This window comes from Tasmannia lanceolata, unplaced genomic scaffold, assembly GCF_043159265.1.
Source record: "Tasmannia lanceolata isolate RefF3 unplaced genomic scaffold, GAP_Taslan_0.1 ptg000006l, whole genome shotgun sequence".
Taxonomy (NCBI): Eukaryota; Viridiplantae; Streptophyta; class Magnoliopsida; order Canellales; family Winteraceae; genus Tasmannia; species Tasmannia lanceolata.
Genome location: NW_027518683.1, coordinates 22,846,917 through 22,865,389, shown reverse-complemented (window position 1 = coordinate 22,865,389; position 18,473 = coordinate 22,846,917). Strand labels below are relative to the sequence as shown.

Below are 18,473 nucleotides of genomic sequence, written 5' to 3'. Positions count from 1 at the left end.
CTCTTATGTTTTAATCCATGTGATTCCCTCTCTTATAACCCTTGATGATCAATGTCTATGTGAACTTGCAATTTTGCTCGATAACTCTTTAAAATTATTTGATCAGTCTCGTACTTTTTAAGGTTTATTTGATTTGATGTCTGATTTTCATTAGGAAAATTGTTGATTTGCTCTATAAACCTTTTCACAAAAATTCTTGGAATCTAAACAGGGCCTTAATTAGTAATGATATCCCTAAAATATATCTGATGCGTTTAAGTTGTGACGGAAATTTTTATCAGCTGCCTTTTCCAAAATTTCATACTTTTCCATTGTAATTTCAACCATCCAAGAATTGTTTTTTATGAATCTTGGGATTCAAGTGCATTAGAGAGTCCGCTTCCTACTGACATCTATCTATATATGCTACTAAACAGATTTCTTCACAATAGCATTTTGTTTCAATCCAATTTTAGCAGATTACATGGTGATTAAACCATTACTATTTATTATTAAGATGTTGCCAGCAATTTCATTCTCTTCTCATGTTCTTTTCTTTTTCATTTTCAGGTTACCTCATTCCAAAAGGAAATACTTTCAAGGTGGAAGATATGACCTTTGAATTCCTTTTTTTTTAATCCATCAACCAGAGTTTTGAAACCTTCCCACATGAAAGATTTAGAGCACTCATGAATGCTTCTCATGTTCTTTTATCTATTTGCAATATTTTTTGTATGACTGGCATTCTTATATGTCTTCTCCTTTTTCTTTTAGATGATTTGTTATTTTCACCTCAAGAAGAGATGTCTAGCGTGAATCACTATTTCTAACATGTTTTCTGGTTTTGCCAAATATTTTATGCCCATTTACTGCAGATGGTTTACGTAGGATGGGCTCAAAATTAACTGGCCAAAACCATCGTCTGTTGCATTGAAATAATTGCTTGCTTTGCAGTTTTGAAATCCATACTTCAGTTGGCGCTTCCAGACCAAAGGATTGAGGGCCCAATTTCTCCTGCGAGGAATCGTCCTGTATTCTAGAGTAGGAAGGTGAAAATCCACCATGTTACATAGAATCGTACTTTTGGTGTTGCAGCTTCTGTAAACTTCAGTGCTTTGACCTTTGAGTTGAGAAAATAACATATCTTCTATGGGATTTGCTAGGGACCATCGCAGAAGGCATTTCACATAGAATTTTAGATACAATTTGCACCTAGAAAATAGGGATGTTTCCTTTTTTGCTCTCTCTATTACGTGAGTTCCAAACGTGTCCCATAAAAACGGGAAAGCGAAACGTCAATCAATTACCAAACGGTTCATCTTTCTTTTTTTTGATAAATTAATTCATAAAAAGTTGCTTCACTTACCTCTTGCGTCATTTCTTCTTTTTTTTCAGTTTTTTAATGTAAAGCTGAATGTGGTAAGCTGATGGTGTTCCACGTGGAAGCGGCCTGGGACGACCAGACACATGAAGCGAAATATTCTGGCCGGCCAAGCCCTCTGCACGGCCTGGTCGACCAGAAACATGGAGAGAAATATTCTGGAAATCTCTCTCTCTCTCTCTCTCTCTCTCTCTCTCTCTCTCTCTCTCTCTCAAACCCTTCTTTTTTTCAACTTTACCTAAGCCTGATGCCGACGATGATCGAGAACAGGAGCCAAATCTTCCAGAAATCGTCAATATAAAGGAACGTTAAACCAAACGATATAAAAGGGGTTAGATCATTGAATTGCGTGCTCCTGAATTGAGAAAACATAGAAAGAAAAAAAAGCACTCTGAATTTCTCTATTTTCAAGCAATCGTCAAGCAATCGAAAAAGAAAAAGCACTTTATGCCGCCCCGTGCATCGCATGGGTCTGCAACTAGTTTGTTTAGCAAAAGCTCAACCTGACATGACCTAAGTTGCACCTGTTAGAGTAAGTGCCCTAAAGGTCAGTTCAATTCATATGTCACTAAAGTATTAATAAAGGTTACATTTCATGACATTTAATGGGTAATATCTAAATGAATGTGTGTGATGTGCTTAATATTCGATACATTCTTCCTTAGGTAGCAGAGTAGGAATACCATGCTCAAGGATTCACAGATCCTAGAGAGGAGGGAGATCTGGTATCCCAGTTTGTTGCAGACCTTAAAGGTTCTTTGTTGAGGTCTAGATTCGACATCTCCTCCCATACACAACCAGCACCAGTCTTACTTACATGCATTGATGCACGTGTCATGGAGTGGCTTATCTCAGTCACTTGGGTAGTGGACCCTAAGCAGGAAGAGTGGGTGTGACGAAGGGATCACGCACTGAACATGATCTCACTAGAATAGCATGTCAACAAGAGTAAGTAAGGTTATTCTACCAGACAAGACCATTTACATGTCCTTAGGCCTGAGGGGTCATATTGATCTGTGGGCCTGGCCTAGATTCTTGATCTATCTAATAGTGGCCCTTCTATTGGTCACCCGAGGGTATTACCGAAGTCTTGGACAAACCTACGAGGCTAATATGGATACCAGGTATAAATTTTACACTTGTAATTGAAGGGATATCATCCACAGTTTTGGTCAAAGCAGTAGGTCTATAAAATAGTCTGGCCAGGCGGATTTGATAAATGGTTTATCAAATGTTATATAAAACAATTGCATGTTTTTTTGAAATGATTTTTGCAAATGCATTTGCGGGCCCTAACTGCTTGACTAGAAAGTATATCGTGAGTGGGCTCAGGGGTAGCATATGTCCACCTCACGCAAGACCCAACTCAGTAGATGTGGAATAGAGAAAGGACTTGTACTCATCAGATGTGATTAAGAGTATGATGATTTAACGGTCATCTTCAGGGTTACGTCTCAATAGAGGCCACTGATGCAATGCGATTGTCGTTTTAACTACGGAGCAAGATCGCAGTGGGGCCCATCATTGGGTTCTGCATGATCGACCGTCGGATCCCTGCAACGATCCCAATCGCAACTCGAATGACCCAATTATATCATTTGGATAAGGGTCCCACATTTACTAGATTGCACGGAGACTACTTTCGTTGCATTTGATGTGAGGAAAAAGATATACGTAGTTCTTTTAGTGTATACATACTATAGGACACATTTGGAATACCTAAATGGTTAATTGTTAACCAAAGGGGTATCTTGGAAATTATAGAAAATTATGGATGGAGCTTTTATCCCATTTGACGGGAGGATTTTTTCTTGATTACAAAATCAAAGTGCAATATATATATATATATATATATATATATATATATATATAGAGAGAGAGAGAGAGAGAGAGAGAGAGAGAGAAACTGTTGGTGAGCTTAAGCGCACCATTTTTTTGGTGCGCTTAAGTTGTTATAACGCCTCCCATTGGTGTGCTTAAGCTGGACCCAGCGGGACCCAAACATTTAAACGAATGGGAGGCGTTATAACAACTTAAGCGCACCCCAAAAATGGTGAGCTTAAGCGCACCAACAGTTTTCTCATATATATATATATATATATATATATATATATATATATATATATATATATTGGGCGAATTTGGGTAGGACCCATGGAAATTTCGTCCACCACCTTTTTTGAGTGATTTTGTGTTTTAAATAAAATTAACATAATTTAATAAATATGGGCTTTATTTGAAATTACAAAAGTTAGAGGAATACTTTTTTGGCTATGTAGAAGTGGTCCCCACAAGCAAAAAGATGGAACACTTCTTTCCTTTTGTTTTTGGTATTTTTAAAATATATTTGAACTCTTATTTGGAGAGAAAATAAGAAAAGTGGAAAGAGAGATAATATTGGAGAGATTAGGGGAGATCTTTTAGGAGAAAAATTAGCAACCATTTTTTTCCAAAAGAAATTTACGCCCAACCTATATTAGAATCCGTGCAACACTTTAGAAAATTTAGGGGTTTACATAAAGTTTGTTTGCTTTTATTTTGAAGAGCAAAAAGCTAGTTGTCCAAATTAGCTACTTTTAAGGAGAATTTTTAGGAAACTCTAAAAGGTAGGAAAACAAACTATATAAACCAATTTGTCGACGTATTCTATGGTTTTGAATGCTGGAAAATTTGTGCTCCCATCCAAGGGAAAAACGTGCAAACATTCTCTCTCTTCTCTCTGTTGTCTTCTATCTTTTTTAGTTCTAGTTTCAAGAACAAAAACCCAAAAAGCTCCATGGGGAATCTTTGAATTCACAATCCTTAGTACTGATATGATCAACAACTATATTTGAATACAAGTTATTCAATTTTCTTTCGCCCAATTCGAAGGAATCCATCGGTTCAACTTGCGGGTCAGCGGCGTTTGCAACGATCGTAGCCATTCGAAGAGTAGATTACACAGAAGATTTAAATTATAACTAAAGTGAGGTATTTCTCTACTCTATGCATTTATTTGAATCACTATCATATCATCTAGGCATTAGGATCGTGGGTAATCGGGCAAAATCGATGAAAAGAAATTAATTCTACGCGTTTTCTAGTTTCGTTGCGCATAGCGATTTTGCCTAGGGCGAAAACCCTTCCAACAGCACCCCTAGATGGGATCATATGCGACCTCAAGGTTGAGAAACAAAGCCTCAATCATCTAGCTACAGGCCCAAACCCCCATTGTAATAGCTTTTGTTAGTTGGTTAAATAATAACAGACAAAGTAAGTTTGTCACGTTATCAAAACATGGTGGTAAGAATGTATCAGTAGCCTTTTGTGAATTATAACAGCCTTGTTAGAAGTTTAAAATTAAGAGGGCAGTGGCATTATCAAAATTTGGTAGTGTTTGCACCCATTTCGGGGTTTAGTCGGTCGTAAAAGACCGAGTTGTCAAGTGTGAGTTCATTTGGACTGGCTCAACAAAACTATATGCCACGCTGGCATTTGATAGAAATGAGGAGCAATGTGCATGTACGGAAGCCGACAAGGATAGGTAGTTATTGAAGGTTTTCCCATTAGAGCAGGTTTATCTTTAAAGCCAATCGGGCAAGTGGGATCGAATTATCAAGACACCATCTGGTTGGACTAATTCAAGGATGTGACACTACAGTTGCCAATCGTGGGAAGGTGGATGATGACCACCTGGAAAATGGAGGAAGTGAGAATAAGGAAGCCTAGCATGGGCAGTTATCAAAAAGTTCCATCCGAGAGAATGTGGGATAATAATTAACGGTTACCAAAATAAAGCTATATAAGCAAGCGTCCATCTCCAAGGAAGAGGTCCTAGAACCAAATCCAAACATGTATTATCATTTTATCTTTGCTTTTCAGTACCGTACCTTTACTTTTCGTAGATGTAGCTTATCTCTGGATTAAGGAAGCAATGAATTCATCTTCCCAAATGAGTTTCTTTTTAATTCTACTATCCCTAGCACTGGTGTTTCATTTGTCTCATTTTGTTGTCTAGTTTGAATCAGATTGTCTATTGATCCTGAGAGTCGTTTACATTCTGCGCTCATTGACCAATGACACGTCGTTCACACTCCGCACATGTTGACGTGTCGTTCACATTCTGTGTGTGCACCTAACAAGTCCTTTACATTTGTGTAAAGGCAGAGGAGCTCAAGGAAGAAGTGTACTTCCCCTCTTCTTCCCAATAGTTGGAAATCCAATCCTAGTGGACGGAAAACATTATGGTCGTCGAACCCCTGGAATTGAGTTTCCAGTCCGCACACACGTACAAACACGCTCCACTCCCCCCCCCCCAAAACCGCCCGCACTGACAGACCGCATCAGAGTAGCTTTTAGATCGAATACCAATTTTTGGCACACCCGGTGGTACACGGTGCATTATGCAACTTTAAAGGGCTCATAATACAAGAAAGAAAACCACAAGCCATGGTGCCCCCTGATGGTACTGTTGAATCTATCCCGTGGAGCCAAGAAGGAAAAACAATGAAACAAATATGATAATGCATGGTGTGTAGTGTGTGAATCCCTCGTTTTAATTATGCACCTATCTTATGCCTCTGGATTCTAACGATAAAGTTCCCATTTAAAATGATTTTAGCTCAAATTTCTCCAAAGTTAGTAAAAATGGCATTTTTATAGAGTTAGGCAATGTTTCAAGAACTCCCCAGCAGAGTCACCAGCCTGTGGACCCCGATCCGAGGACAGCGAGGGAACGGGTCCCTCCTGCAATCCTCTAAGATCTCCACAACGTGAAGGAGAGGTCAACCAAGGAACTCTCGAAACGGATACCACCCTCACAGCATAGCATGAGTGGCGATATAAAAAGAAAGAGATACATCCTGATCTGGAGCCAGGGCTCGAAACCAAGATATATCTAAAAATAACTCAGAGTCGCCATCCATGGATGCGCCATGGAACCAAAACAAATGCTCTGTTTGCAATGGATAACCAGAGATACTAAAGGTCCGTGCCTGATGACGAATGGAGAAGGTCCGAAGAGCGCCCCCAATTCGCCCGAGTGCGAACACTTGGTCTCTTATGCCATTTATTATTAACCTCGAAGAGTTTTGGGCAAAAATCATGTGAAATGGGAACAATCCCCAGCAGAGTCGCCAGCCTGTGGACCCCGATCCGAGGACGGGCTAGGGAACGGGTCCCTAACACCCTCTGGATCATCCACGTGTGAAGGAGAGCTATGCCAAGGAACTCTCGAAACGGATGCCACCCTCATAGCATAGCACGAGTGGCGATATAAAAAGAAAGAGATATGTCCCGATTCGGAGCCAAGGCTCGAAACCAAGACATACCTAAAATAAACTCAGAGTCGCCATCCATGGACACGCCATGGAACCAAAACAAATGCTCTGTTTGCAATGGATAACCAGAGATACAGAAGGTCCGTGCCTGATGACGAATGGAGAAGGTCCGAAGAGCGCCCCCAATTCGCCCAAGTGCGAACACTTGGTCTCTTATGCCATTTATTATTAACCTTGAAGAGTTTCAAGCGAAAATCATATGAAATGGGAACACGCATCTCCGAGAAAACGTCTATCTAATCATGCATGTCTCGGAGATGAAAATAAGCACACACAAAAGAACCGAAATAAATGTCACCTAATGATAACTAGGTTATGAGTGACATGCTAATAGGTGTCTAAGTTCTGGTGGACAAACACATGCATGCTACAGCTAAAGGTATAGGTCTGCACAAGAAAGTAAGAAAACACAACAAAATATACAATATAACACAACAAATCCTAAGACTTTAAATGATTTAGCCCGAGTCTTCGGATGGTCTGATGTTCATCCAAAGAAGCCTACGTATCCCCGCCTCCACGATAATCAAGGCAACGTAGTTCTTCGCACCTATTCTAAACTATGATGCCTAAGACACCTAGACCTCTATCTTAGACTCGATCTAAAAGACCGGACCAGTTCTTAAAGCTTCTTGTGCGATTATTTAAATTCTAATGGATTGTAGATTTTAGGACACCCGATATGCCCTAACTAAATGTAGGTTAGCCCTAAGCTAATGCAGGTGGTTCCTACAACCTATGTGTAACTAGGTTGTGCGTCCTAAGGAAAACAATGGGATCGCTAACATATCCAAGACCTAGTCATCAGTCGGCGATGTGAATCGCCAACTGACCGGACGGAGGCGCTCCTAGCTCTAACACAAACACAAACAAAACACGCAACAAAATCAAAGACAAACTCTTAACTCTAAAACAAGCACACAACAAACAGACAACAAATCAAAGACAAAAATCATAACTCTAAAACTCTCAACAAAAAAACAAACTCCTAACTCTGAAACTCTCCATCTAGGACAAACTCCTAACTGTAGAGGAAGAACTTGTTGAAAACAAGGTTTTGAAGAAAAAGGGTTAAAGCATTTTTATTCACAAAGTTTGGCTCGACCTGGGATAAGAATCCCAAGCTGCACTACGTACCTCGTGGAAGAGGATCAAGCCAACGTAGTTCGAAACGAAGTTTCCCAATACGCTATAAAACTCAACACTTTAGATTTTTTTTAAAGGTTTTTGATGTTTTCAAATGTTTTTGAAGTGCTTTTATATTTTTGACGATTAAAAGTGTGTTAACACCCTTTCGGCTAAAGGGGATCCGATAGAAGAGCCTCCTTACCCACCATATCGCGGTAGAGTAATTTAGAGGGAAACGGGATCCCTAAAGCCTAAGGGGAAAGAAAATATATGAGGGAACTAAAAATTCGATACAAGAAAACAATCTCAAAGAGACGAAAACGAAACTAACCTTCGAGGGAAGACCCTGAACAAACGAGAGATGAAAAACTTCTAACCCTAAGGGTAGACTTCTAAACAAAAGGAACAGACAAAACCATATAAAAAGAACTACTAAATCGATAGAATCCTGAAACTCGAAAAGGATCCCGAGGAACGTGCCAAGAATAGTCCCGGAAAGAAAGGAAATCCCTCAAACCCTGTGAAGGCCCTAAGATGAGAAAAATGATAAGAAGGGCAAGGGGGTTGGCTCAAGAAACATTCCGTCATCGCCTAACCCAAAAGACATGCTCAATCATATTCATTTAGACTTGAAGATCAAGGTAAGAATGTAACAAGAAGAAACAAGACCCAAGACTTGCGTGAATTAGTATACTCATGCAAATTTTCCAAACTGATGCAATGGTAGGATGGGATCTAAATCATATCCCTTGTATCAGATATATGCACATCAGAGAAATGAAAAACTGAACTGGAACTGAAATGACAAGATGGCAGTTAAATTCTGTCGTAAGCTACTTTGGGATATAAAGACAACAATCTCATTGAAACTAAATAAGGAAAGGGCCTCGGCATAAAGATATTGACAAAATTGTCTTTGGGAAGAATGCTGACCAATAACTCATGAAATTTGTATAAAAACCTCCTTGCAGAAATACTCCAAAAATAATTCCCAAGAAAGTCTCGAATGGGAGAACAATAACTCGTGCATCTAGATTCACTTGTTAATTATCCGACAACAAAGCCCTAGTGATCACTCGAATCATTTGGCACGCACAAAATCTGTTATTTGCCATTTGACATCAAAAGAATGCGGAAATTCGGATTCAGCCTAAAAGGTAAGAAATGAAACCACAGGGGCTGTAAGATCAAATCATGAAATCTATCATGGAATTATCATCAAATCAAAGAAAATGCAAATCCCAAAGCTAAATGAAAATACCGGCAACTCTCTACTCATGTTAGTCCTTAGAGAATGATGACTAAGGTCTCAATCTAAATCAAGCAGTCAAAGTTTGCAAGGTATTTAAGGAAATCCACATAAAGAAATCGTGATAAAGAAACCAAACCATTCCAATCATCGAAACAAATGAACTCGTATTTTTCAGAAGAAACAATAAAGACTGATGAGTAACCTTCAAAGAAGATAACCAACAAATACATAGCAACATCAATTTTGAGAAAACTACAGGTACTTTGAAAATATACAAAGGGAATGAGATCACATAGTTCATACAACCAAACCCTCGACATGGGGTCTCCTGTGAAATCAGATGATACTCCTACTCATGACGTGGAGTAGAGTAATAATCTGATTTCCTACATTAATTAAGCCCACATCCCTCCACCATCCATCCAAAAAACAATCAGATTATCACTTCAAATTCAAGAGCCCAATTAGCACCAACTCATGAACTAATGCTACTATATCAAAGAGACAGAAAAACAACCACATATATATCCCAAAGATGCCAAGGAATGTTAGGAATGTTACCTGAATCCTTAGGAGGGAAGAACAATTTTGAGAATATCACTATGACGGATCTGCTGCAGTGACCGGAGAAGGTCAGATGGAGCTCGAATATGATGGCCGCGAAGAGGTGGTTCCGCTCAGATGGAGGTGATGGCAATGATTCCAGTATATAACCAAATCACTTTCCTCTACAAAATCCCCAATAACCAAACCCTCAAGAGATCGACCAACTATTCTTCTACTACTCTAATTTCTCTCTGCTTTTATACTCTTAATTCCCAAACAAAATGAAGGGATTTCATTTCACATGAAAATCAGAAAGAGAGACATGGAGATCAAACCTTCTTCTTTCTTCTTTATAGCCTTGCAAATCACAGGAATTAAAGAGAGGGATATATTTCAAGGTGAGAAACGATGGAAGGCTGCAAATGGGGTAAAGACAAAAAGAAAAGAAAAGAAAAGATGAGGTACGATTGAGGTGGGTTTGGAACAGGGTATAAGATTAGGAAAGTGGGTTTACAGAGGTTAGGAGTGGTGGCTGTGGGGAAAACAGGGGTGGTGCTGATTTGGTTAGAAGAGATCGGATTCCGGCAAGCTTGCCGGAATCGATGGAGATGGCGGTGGTGTTGGCTGACGGAGATGGAGGAGAAGGTGAAGGTGGAAGGAGAAGATGGGATTGAAGTAGAAGATGGTGGTGGTAGGAGAAGATTAAGAAGAAGAAGAAGAAACCCAAACCTCTCTCTCTCTCTCTCTCTCTCTCTCTCTCTCTCTCTCTCTCTCTCTCTCTCTCTCTCTCTCTCTCTCTCTCTCTCTCTCTCTGTTTCTAATAAAATGGGTTTCGAAATGAATTTGATGGAAGAAATGGGTTTGAGGTGGGAGGTGGAAGGCGTGAGTGATGGTGGCTTTGACCGGATTCCACGGTGGTGATGGCAAAGGTGGAGGTTGAGGCAATGGAAGCTCAAGTTCGGTGGAGAATGGGTTGGATCTTGGTGCTGGAGGGGATAATGGAGATGGGTTAGATTGCAGAGATGGGGTCGTTTGGAAATGGGTGGTTGAGGGTTTAGGGTTGCAGAAATTAGAAATGGAAGTGGGTTTTGGGTTCAAGGGAAGAGGTTCAAGGAGGTGGCTGAGGGTGGTGGTCGATGGTGTCGGCTGAGATGGGTTTAAGGGTTTTGGATTTTGCAGAAGAAAAGAAAAATGGAGGTGATGGTGGTGGTGTTGGTGGTCGGAGGACCGGAGAAGATGGCGTGGGGCCGGAGAGAATGGGTTTGGCCCGATTCCCGCAAGGATGGCCGGACGGTTGGGGAAGATGATGATGGGGCGAGCTCCTTCTCCTCCTCCCTCTCCTTCTCACTTGCGGCTGCAGATGGGGCTCCCTCTTCCTCGAAAACCCTAACTCGATGGGTTTTAAAGAAGAAGGGAAAATGGTAAATTCGACTCCCCCCTCTTTCCTAATGGACAGCCCACTCTAGTGTATTTGACTACTCTTTTAATCTCAGAGGGGGGTGCCTGGGTAGAACAGACCCCTGAGAGAAATGATATGTTTGACCCCATTTATTCTTTGGACAACCTTCTCTAATGTATCATCTCTTCTTTAATTCACTTACAGGGCACTCCCTCTTGGATGACTTAACCCCCTATCTGAATTTGCACCGCGACACTATCGAGGCTTGCTCACTAAGCGAATTAGCTCAGATATTGACGAAATTTCACAGGGACCTTGGTGGGACCCTAAGCTAGCCTAAGGTGCAATTTGGGGTCCTAATGCACTGATTTGAAAAAGTTATGCATAAAACCATGGAGGTGCAGGGCAAGGTCAAAATGGGGTGTCTACACCCCCGGAAATGCTAGTGATTTTAATGCTTCTAAGAGCGTCAAAACACATGATAGAAGGACTTATAATCTGGAAAATCCTTTGCTAGGGGAGAATCCTAATCCAATTTCACCAAGTGGTCAAACTTCCCCATAAGGCAAAAACTCAGACACACCCTTATCACTCCAGGAGGTGGCCGCCGCATTTAGGCAACACTTGCACTAGAATTCCCATGGGTTATCTCAAATGGTGGCTCACCAGAATTCTTAAGTGATAAGGCCCTTCCACTCCTCTAGTGAGATTTTTTCCATGCAAGTAGACAGACTGTTTGGTTTACTAACTGATAGAATGGCGCCAGCAGAGCCGGTACAACCACCACTCTGACAGGGTAATAAGCCAGCCCAGTGGCTGCCATATACTGGAGCGGCCCAGCAGCTACCATATACCGGATCCGCATTTCCGAGTACGAGAACCCAATCAGAGAGTGGAATCAGGATCATCAAGTTCTGGATTTTAACTAGGCCGAACCTTGCTCAAGGAGGCCCTCTCAGTGGCCCCTCTGTATTTGCCCTAGGAGAATCAAGTCAAACTTCGGCACCAGGGTATACGCTGCCACACAACCGGACCAATGTTAATGACTTTGCCTCTACAATGCCTCCACAGCAGGAGAGGTCTTCCATTGCAGATCGACCAGATCCCAGAACCGTTAGACCACGAAGGTGTGGCTGACCCTAGTGGTGGTGTACAACATGGCAATGGGACCAGTGTATCAGGGAACCATTACCAAAATCCTAACTAGCCTCTTACACCACCTATGAATCCCCAAGTCGTTTTGGGTGTTCCTGTCACAAGCCGACCTGGAGGCAACCAGTACCACCAGACCCTAGAGTCGGCCAACCTTTCGTTCAGGGCAACTACATCCCAGAACATCGGCCTAAATAGGGACCAGGTCATGGAAATGATTCAACAACAGCTCAGTCCGATGTTCAAACCAATACATAGGCCGGTGTATAGGAAATCGTACCCTAATTGGTATGACTACGACTACCCATACCCTAGGGGTTACGGGGTTCCTAAATTCACTTTATTTTCTGGGGAAGACAATCAGTCTACCGTCGAGCACATCGGCCATTTCACCACCCAATGTGGGGAGGCAACCCATGAAGTTTACAAACTTCGGCTTTTTCCCAACTTCCCCATCGGAGCGGCCTTCAATTAGTACATAAGTCTGCCAACCAACAATGTTGCGACATGGGTAGACATGGAACATATTTTCCATTCTTAGTTCTACTGGACTGATCCCAGAGTAAATATTGCTGACTTGGCTGGGTTGAGCCAAGTGTCAAATGAGTCAGTGGACTTGTACATTGCCCGATTCAAAAGAACCATGACAAGATGCCACTCTAGTTTGCAACAGGCCGACTACGTAAAGTTGGCTAAAAATGGGCTTAGTTTGGAAATAAGAAAGAAGTTTGCGGGTCAAGAGTTCATAGACCTCTACAATTTGGTTTCTCAGGGCTCGAGACACGAGCCTAATAAAAGAAGAAGAAGAAAGGAAAATCTCGTAAAAAATGACTTGTTACATCAATCCATTTTTTACATCAATCCATTTTCTCTCAATGCGATGTAATTACCACACCTCATTAGCCAAAACATAAAAACAAAGTAAGAGACAACACATCAATCACTCAAAGAGAGAGGAAATTAATTTATTGGTATTGATAACGATCTAAGCACATTTTCTTCTCATTACATTTTCTTCTCTTCCATGAAGAACTAAGCTGTCACAGGCATCTCAATCGCAACCTTGCCAGAATAGCTAACTCCTTTCGATTTCTCGTCCCCTTCCCAAAGCTCTGGCAATGCTTCTCTGATGTTGTGGATGCTCTCTAGTGCAAAATCTGCACCTTTGGCTCTTTGAGAATTTCCCACCTACATTCCATAAGTTGGGATATATATCATTATTAGTGAGAACAATGTCTATGCCCGCCCTCAAGGAACAAGTTTCAGATGACTTACTAGCACAGTGTGGAGACCGACACGTTTCCCAGCTTGGATATTACGAACACTGTCGTCAAAGAACATCTGAAAGGAAAATTCATCAGCAACATTAGTAAGTCTGCAACATAATTGCAGGGCATGAAGTCTAAATGCTTTGGTAGGACTTGAAATGGATTGTGCAATGGGTACTTTAGAGTTTAGAGTCTTTACACTCCTTTCCTATCCCAAACCTGATTAACTTTTTTGTATATCATTGAATTACATAAATTCCCATCTAGAATTTATCGAAGGCAGACATTTCTCAGGAAAACTTTCAATCATCTTACCGTTTTTTTAGGGTCGATGTTGGCAATTTTCAGAGCTTGATCAATGGCTTCTACAGATGGTTTGCAGTGAATTGGTGTCTTTGGTAGATCCAGACCAGGATTGGGTTGAGAAAAATGGTTGAGAATGTCAAAAGGAGTGCTAGGAGTTGGGCTCGAACCTCCCTCAACAGACTCAACATCAGAAGGATTTTGAAGGGGATTCAGAGTCTCAAAGCAGATAATTCCTTCGAAACAGTCTTCCAACCCTAGTCTGCTAAGGACTTTAGCAGCATGAATCCTATCTGCGTTTGTGAATATCTGATTTAAATTTAACAGAAACATACACTCAAGTAAGAAGATTAGAAAAAGGCCATGGAAATGAAACCACTAGTATGCATTTCGATGATAGGAGACTTACAACTTTCCGAAGAGGCAGGCTCAGTAAAAGGTTCTTCAGAACTGGATCTGGTTTTAGTTTTTCGTAGGGTAACCTTCCATGAACAAAACTGTAAGTAGGAAAGGGAAAAGTTAAAAACTGACCATCTCCTCTTCACTAAATACCCATATAACTAATATTCAAGAAAGGAAATTTCACCTGTGATAATCATCATAATCGAACTCATAGCCGATGGCCTGTGAAACAGAGAAGACAATGTAAAATGACATGAGAAACAGTGAATCCAAGTATTTCAAAGAGATTGTAAACCAACTTTTATGTAACATACTCTGAGACCGGCCATTGTAGTCCCATAGTTCTTGTACAGTAGATTACACATGTCAGAGATCTTACTCTCTTCTATACCAAGCTTCTCAACCATGTAATCTGGATGGCCAGACCGGAGAAATATTATTAAAAAATGAGAGCGGAAGTTAAAAAAACATATCAAAGAGAACTGCAAGGGGTATTTGATGTTGTATACCTCCGATATTCTTGAGACATTCAGTCGACAGGCCAGAGCTCAGAGGATAGAGAGTATCATCAAGGTCTGAAAATTAATAATATGTAGGCATGAAAATCTTGCTTAATTGTCCAATTTAAAAGGCAAAGCTTCTGAATAGGAGGCTTACCAAAGAGAAGGCAGTTGTGTTTGGGCCTCTGAACTTGTCGGTATCGGTCATCATATTCCATTTTGATCTAAAAAGCTTGAAAAGAGAACAAAAATAAGTTGAAGTCACCATAAGATGTTCATGATCTGCACAAGCCGTAAAGAACCATGCCTTTTTCTGTTGATCTTATACACAGTAATTAGTAAATCTTTATCAACCAATGAGGATTGTCAGTGTAAAATGAAAAAGTTGAGATGAAGGGCCAATCACAAATCGAAAACAAGGGATAGAATTGCTTTTGGGATAAAACTATAATTTTGAGGCTTATTACAAAACATAGGAGTAGAGATTAAAGCTTTTATCATAAGTAAACAACTTTTAAAGTAAGAGAAAACACATTATCATTAAATTGCAGCCATGAAAGAATATAAAACCTAAAGTTCCAAGTGAAAAGATAAAGACTTTCCACCAAATACTATACACGTTATATGCAAGTAGTTGCAACTTTATACCACTAGTTGCAAGTTGCAACCTTTGCATACCTGACATATAAAAAAATTCCAAGTAAAGAATGATAATTTTTAAACAAAACAGCAAGTTCAGATCATTGAAACACCTTACAAGTTCCAAAGAAGATGAAGAGAATTGATGAATCAACATGAAAAGGCTCCAACACAAAAGTGAAAAGTTAACATACACAGCGAACTTCGAAATACAGACATGCAACCTTTAATAATCACAGACCCAAAAGTTTCAGATATACGCCATGAAACAAGCAACAATTAGAAACCTATAATTAAAAATGAATTCTAATGAAGAACTTCAATAGTTATAAAACCATATCATTTGGCATATATCTGTTCCTGCAATACATACCAGACATGCGCCACAAAACAGCAAAACATCAAGCATAACTGAACTAAATACAATACTTGAGACCAAATTCCACTCCTGAAGCATCAAATCAGCACTAAACTTCCATCCCCAGAAAACTACAACTTCCTAGACCCATAACATTATCAGAATTCAGACGGAAAAAAATCAAAGAAGTACCTTCAAAACCTCCAACAATTACAAAACACACAATCATAGTAAATCAACACCTGACTGTATAAATAAAAGACCTCCTAAAGAGTATCAACACAAAAACCTAGAATATCTTCCACAAATTAGAAACCTAAAACATATCATAAGCTCCCAATCGATACAAATTCACTAAGCACAAAACCAAACCAAATAAAACCCAATCTTGTAAGAACTCAAAATAAACGCAAGACATTGATCATTAAAGCTAAAACATAAACATTAACCCACTCAAATCTGCAACTTTCATACATAAAACGAAAGAAAAATCAAAAGTAATTGCAATAAATAAGCTAAGAACAATAAAAATCTGCAATTAGAGGCATCATTACAAAATGTAAGATTCTCAACTGCGAAAAACCTCAACTTTAGAGATTAAAAACGAAAAAAACTCAAACATTATAACAGAAAACAAGTTTTCAGCCAAAATAACATTCAATTTCTACAAAAAAAAAAGAAAAAAAAATGGAATGCCATTACAAATCATAATCTTTCTTTCAGCAGATTAGAAGAATTTAAAAAAATTACCAGATTTTGAATGTTTATATCTGAGATCTGAGATTTGGCAATGCAAATAGGGAAAAAATTAAGATCTGAGAAAGATTTCTTAGAGAGTTGGGAAAAAGAGAGGAGGAGAAAGAGGAGGGAGGGAGAGGGGTTTAAATAGGGAAAATGATGCCGTTGCTAAACTCGATTAGAAGTCTATTAAGGCTAATTAAATATGATTAGTTTTAATTATTAGTTTAGAAAGAAGGTGTAAGGAAATATCGGAGTACCACGATTTGTCGCTTTTTAGCTGTCAAAAGCTTATTCGTACTTTCTCGATCTTCGCCTCTATGCTCTTTTTCTGCCTCCTGTTTTAAATATTGCCCTTTGTTTTGTATATAATTTCGGAATTGCACCTTCTAGAGAAGTTCCTGCAGGGAGGGGATTTGTCGCTTTAGAATGGATTCGTAGATGTGCAATAAAACAAAGGATTTTCCTAGGGGTGCAACTTGGGTCGGGCTCAACCCGAACCCGACGGGTTCAACCCGATATTGGCTCGGGTTGGGTTGGGTTGGGTTGGGTTAGGGTTGGGAAAAGCCAACCCGATTTAATTTCGGGTTGGGTCAGGGTTGAGGCCTTGGCAACCCGACCTCCGTCCTCTATTTTTTTGATGATTTTCTCAGGATTATGTTCTTCTCCTTTTATTTTTCTATTTGGACCTAGATGGACCTGGACCCAACCCGGCTCAACCCAAACCCAACCTTGACCTGATGTGGAGGCGGGTTGGGTTAGGGTTGACCATCCTCAACCCGAGGCTTGGGTTGGGTCGGGTCGGGTTAGGGTTGAGGGAATTCTGTCTCGGGTTGGGTTAGGGTTGGCCTCAACCTGACCCGACCCGACCTGAGTTGCACGCCTAGATTTTCCCCACGGGAAATGATATAAGCACAACAATATTTTGATATTTTCACTAGTCTATCTTGTCTTTTAGTATTTAAAGGGCTGTCAAAAGGTTATTACATTTCACAAAAAAGAAGAAAGGACAGCTGGGTTTGTTCTAATATCAATTGTGCTGATCACATTTCCCATTCCAACACATCATAAAAAGATGTGCTCTTATTTATTGGAACACCTCCCCCAGCAACGGCAATCTTTAATAGGTCCACATTGCGACAATCAATAGGATGGAACACGTGGCATACATCCTGAGAAAGAGGAAATATCAGAAGTTCTATACACTGAATGCTTTTGGTGTATACGCTACGCACTTTCGATTCAAATCCATTGTTTCATTCCCCATTTCTCCACAAAGCCTATTCGGCAAAGGTGGAGTTGGAATTTTGCACTTAAAACAAGGGTAATTGCTCATAATTTTCTATCTAAACACAAAAAACAAGGTGCTGATAAATTCACCCCTTTCAAGGATAAATTCAGCCCCTGTACCAGTTGTAAGCCACAAACCGTGCTCTCTCACACATTAAGAACCATTTGTTGGGCCTAGCAATTCAATTGTTTAGAACGTTGAACAAGGTTGACTCCACCTCTACTTATTATCACAACCAATACTCTCTCTCTCTCTCTTTCTCTCTCTTATATTTCTTCGAACACGAGCCTTTGGTGGCGCCCAATAACGAATGGTTTCGATCTTTGAAGGTGGACATCATAAAAAGTGTACTATTTAAAATATATAAAAAATCACTTGTGCCCACTTTGTTTGAAGATCCAAACCATTAACTTCTTGCGACCCAATGTAAATTGGCTTTACGTCAAAAATCATCTCCTTAGGATGATCCAAACTCTTTGATATGTAAAAATTTATATTTACGTTGAGGTCATCCTATTTACTTTAAGGCTCAACAAATGTATAGTCTGGATTTTTGAACAAAGTGGCCCCAATGAATTAGTTGTTGGCCCCACAGTATATTCTGTCCGTGCGTAGGCGAGCATATATTTTGAAAAATGCAATGAAGTCCACCTGATTAGAAGATCCAAACCATTTAGTTGTTGGGACCCAATGTTACTAAACCCTGCCCTAACAAATGAACGGCTTGGATCTTCAAACTAGTTGAGCCCAAGTTTTTTTTTTTTCTTTTAAATACACTTTTTATGGTGTCTACCTTCTTCAAAGATCTAAACCAGATGT

The 18,473-nt window shown here is 40.0% G+C and overlaps 1 protein-coding gene across 2 annotated transcripts; it reads right to left on the bottom strand.

The window, feature by feature from the left end:
• Positions 1-12,952: 12,952 nt before the first annotated feature.
• Positions 12,953-16,532, bottom strand: LOC143880117 (suppressor of disruption of TFIIS-like). 2 transcript variants are annotated; one of them, XM_077382874.1, is made up of 9 exons: positions 16,376-16,532; positions 14,786-14,852; positions 14,638-14,703; positions 14,443-14,540; positions 14,313-14,350; positions 14,136-14,223; positions 13,739-14,035; positions 13,431-13,496; positions 12,953-13,343 (listed from the first exon to the last, which is right to left on the bottom strand). In XM_077382874.1, exons 2-9 carry the CDS (start codon positions 14,844-14,846, stop codon positions 13,188-13,190), a joined length of 870 nt encoding a protein of 289 aa, XP_077238989.1. In that variant the 5' UTR covers positions 14,847-14,852; positions 16,376-16,532; the 3' UTR covers positions 12,953-13,187. The 2 variants fall into 2 exon arrangements, with proteins under 2 accessions (XP_077238989.1, XP_077238988.1); XM_077382873.1 differs by having other exon boundaries at positions 14,786-14,860; positions 16,376-16,530.
• Between the last annotated feature and the right edge of the window lie 1,941 nt (positions 16,533-18,473).